Here is a 2,500-nt window from a genome sequence, read left to right on the forward strand (position 1 = left end):
TACACCATCAGATTCCAAGTATTTGTTATGACTGGGAGTATTGCACGTTTCAGACATGAAAAGGGGGATCTTCTCCATTCTTCCGTCATTTTGAATTTCCAGGAATAGATGTTTTTAGCTGCAAAACTTACCGTACTTTGGTCATACTAGTGAATATTAGTTTATTACCGAGTAAATATACTTGAAAAGATCAAATTTGGCAAAAAGCAGCACAGTTTCAATGATTAGCATAGTTGCAATACCTACTCTGACCACCATCCTACACAGTGTACCTTTAACGCATCACTAACGCTGACATGTGCGTGTTTCCTGCTGCTGAAGAGAGGTGTCAAAAGTAAATGTCAAAATATAAAAAAAGAAACACCGTTTCCTTCCAACACAGGTAACTTATCTGAGTGACCAGTAGACCTGTCAGCTGGTTGGGTCAAGTCTTTGGTGGGTTTCTAGTGTTTTTCAGTCTATCTACCTCATCAGGTACAGTGGAGAAAATTGAGACACCACTATGTAATATCATGTGCTAATGTTGTACTTACACCATGAATTTACTTTAACTTTTACTTTTGACACCTCTGTTAGGAATAGGCCGATGTGTAACAGTAATAACCGGTGTTGTAACAGACCAGAGGTGGCCAAAGAAAATCTAGAAGTAAATGCATTGAGTAACTACAACACTAGCACATGATATTACATAGCAGTTACACCCGTTCGTTATTCCATTGTACCTAATGAGGTGGCTAGACGTTGTTACTGGAAAAAGCTAAAACCCTAAAATGAACCCCCATTCAACCAGTACAGAATCAGATCCATTGCTCAATAGTAACTGTAGACCAGTTACTCAGTGGAGCTTCTCGTGTTGGAAGGAAACTTTGGCTTTGTTTTTTACTTCTACTTTTACTTTGGCCACCTCTGTAACTGACTGATGTATATGTGAAGAGTTCTTTTCCAAAACGCTATATCCACCATTTTTTACTTTTTGCATTTTAATATTGGAATTCACTGCTAAGAAGTCCTATCATCTATGTGTGAATTCTTGCCATTCAAATGTTTTGAGAACATACTTTTAAACCTATATAAAAATACATTTTGCAATGCATTTCAATGGAAGGCCCAATACTAAAATGTCAATTTCCCAACATTCTATAAACTGGATATATCTCATTTTGGAAAAGGCTCTTCATGTGCTTCCTGCTGCCATCTGACCTCTAACCCCGGTTGCAATGGTTTCTCTTCTCTTCAGAGGAGAGGGCCAGCCAAGCTTCGCAGCCGTCACTGGAGGCCACACACCCTCACCCCGCCAAGCCACGCCCACAAACCCTGGAGGTCCGCCCCTCCACGCTAGGTCACAACCATCACGGGCACTACATGCCCAGCCCCACCAGGAGCAGAAGCCCCTCCTTTAACCACACCCCCAGCCCTGTCCCAAGCCCCTCCCTCCACCATGTTCACGTCATACCCAGTCCTCTACCAAGTCCCTCCCTAAACCACGCCCTTTGCAGAAGCCCCTCCCTAAACCACGGCCCTTCCAGAACTCCCTCCTTCACCCACATTGCCCACAGCCCTCTCCCAGGCCCCGCCTCTAACCACGCCCACATGAGGAACAGCCCAATCCCGAGCCCTGTGATGCTGAGTCACGGCCCCTCCAGAGCTCCCTCATTCAATAGCCATCACTCCCTTCCTCCTTCTAGAACTCCCTCGTTTAACCACTCAACAACCCACAGCCCCCTCCCAAGCCCCGCCCTCAATAACTTAAGAGACAGTCCAATCCCCAGCCCTGTCCTCCTCTCTAACCACTCCCCCTCCACACTAAGCCCCTCCCCTGCTGCGTTGGAGGCGGATCGTCCTCCGATAGAACACTCCCCCTGGGAGGAGTCGAGTCTGGACACGCCCTACCAAAAGAAGAAGTCTCGATCCAGCAGCCGTAAGATCAGGTATTACACACCTGTACATGCACACACACACACACACACACACACACACACACACACACACACACACACACACACACACACACACACACACACACACACACACACACACACACACACACACAAGCAGCCGGTATACTAGGTCTGTGAAATTTACAGAGATACAGTAAAAAAGTTGTTGATGAATTATCATAGAATAATATTGTGGCTCTCCGTAAAGATGTACGGTAGGTAAATAGTCACGTTTAGTGCAGATTTCTGATGAACATATTTATGAATATCAAAGGAAGCGGTCAGTTTCGTTTCAGGCTGTTGAATGACTGTTTCAGGCATGACTAGGCTATATATATATTTATTTATTTATTTTTACGAATAGGCTATATAAAGTCAGGAAGTAAAGTAAAGAGCATTCCCTTTTCAGAGCTTCCGATGTAGACCAGGGGTTCCCAACCCTTTCCAACTTGGGGCCCACTTGAAATTTTTCACCTCTGACCCAAAAACAACAAAACTCCAACAAATATTTAACAACACACACAAATATTATTCTGGTTTTTAGAAAGTGATTTGCAGGCCCG

General features: G+C 44.4%; 1 protein-coding gene across 3 annotated transcripts in view; it reads left to right on the forward strand.

Annotated features, from left to right (window-relative positions):
• Positions 1–2,500, forward strand: part of inavab (innate immunity activator b) — a 32,673-nt gene that overhangs the window by 23,606 nt on the left and 6,567 nt on the right. For all 3 annotated transcript variants that reach the window (XM_063216027.1, XM_063216026.1, XM_063216028.1), the window contains exon 8: positions 1,238–1,928. In XM_063216027.1, coding sequence (XP_063072097.1) covers positions 1,238–1,928 — 691 coding nt within the window. The remainder of the gene's footprint in view (positions 1–1,237; positions 1,929–2,500) is intronic.

The sequence above is a fragment of the Engraulis encrasicolus genome, chromosome 14 (genome assembly GCF_034702125.1).
Source record: "Engraulis encrasicolus isolate BLACKSEA-1 chromosome 14, IST_EnEncr_1.0, whole genome shotgun sequence".
Classification (NCBI taxonomy): Eukaryota; Metazoa; Chordata; class Actinopteri; order Clupeiformes; family Engraulidae; genus Engraulis; species Engraulis encrasicolus.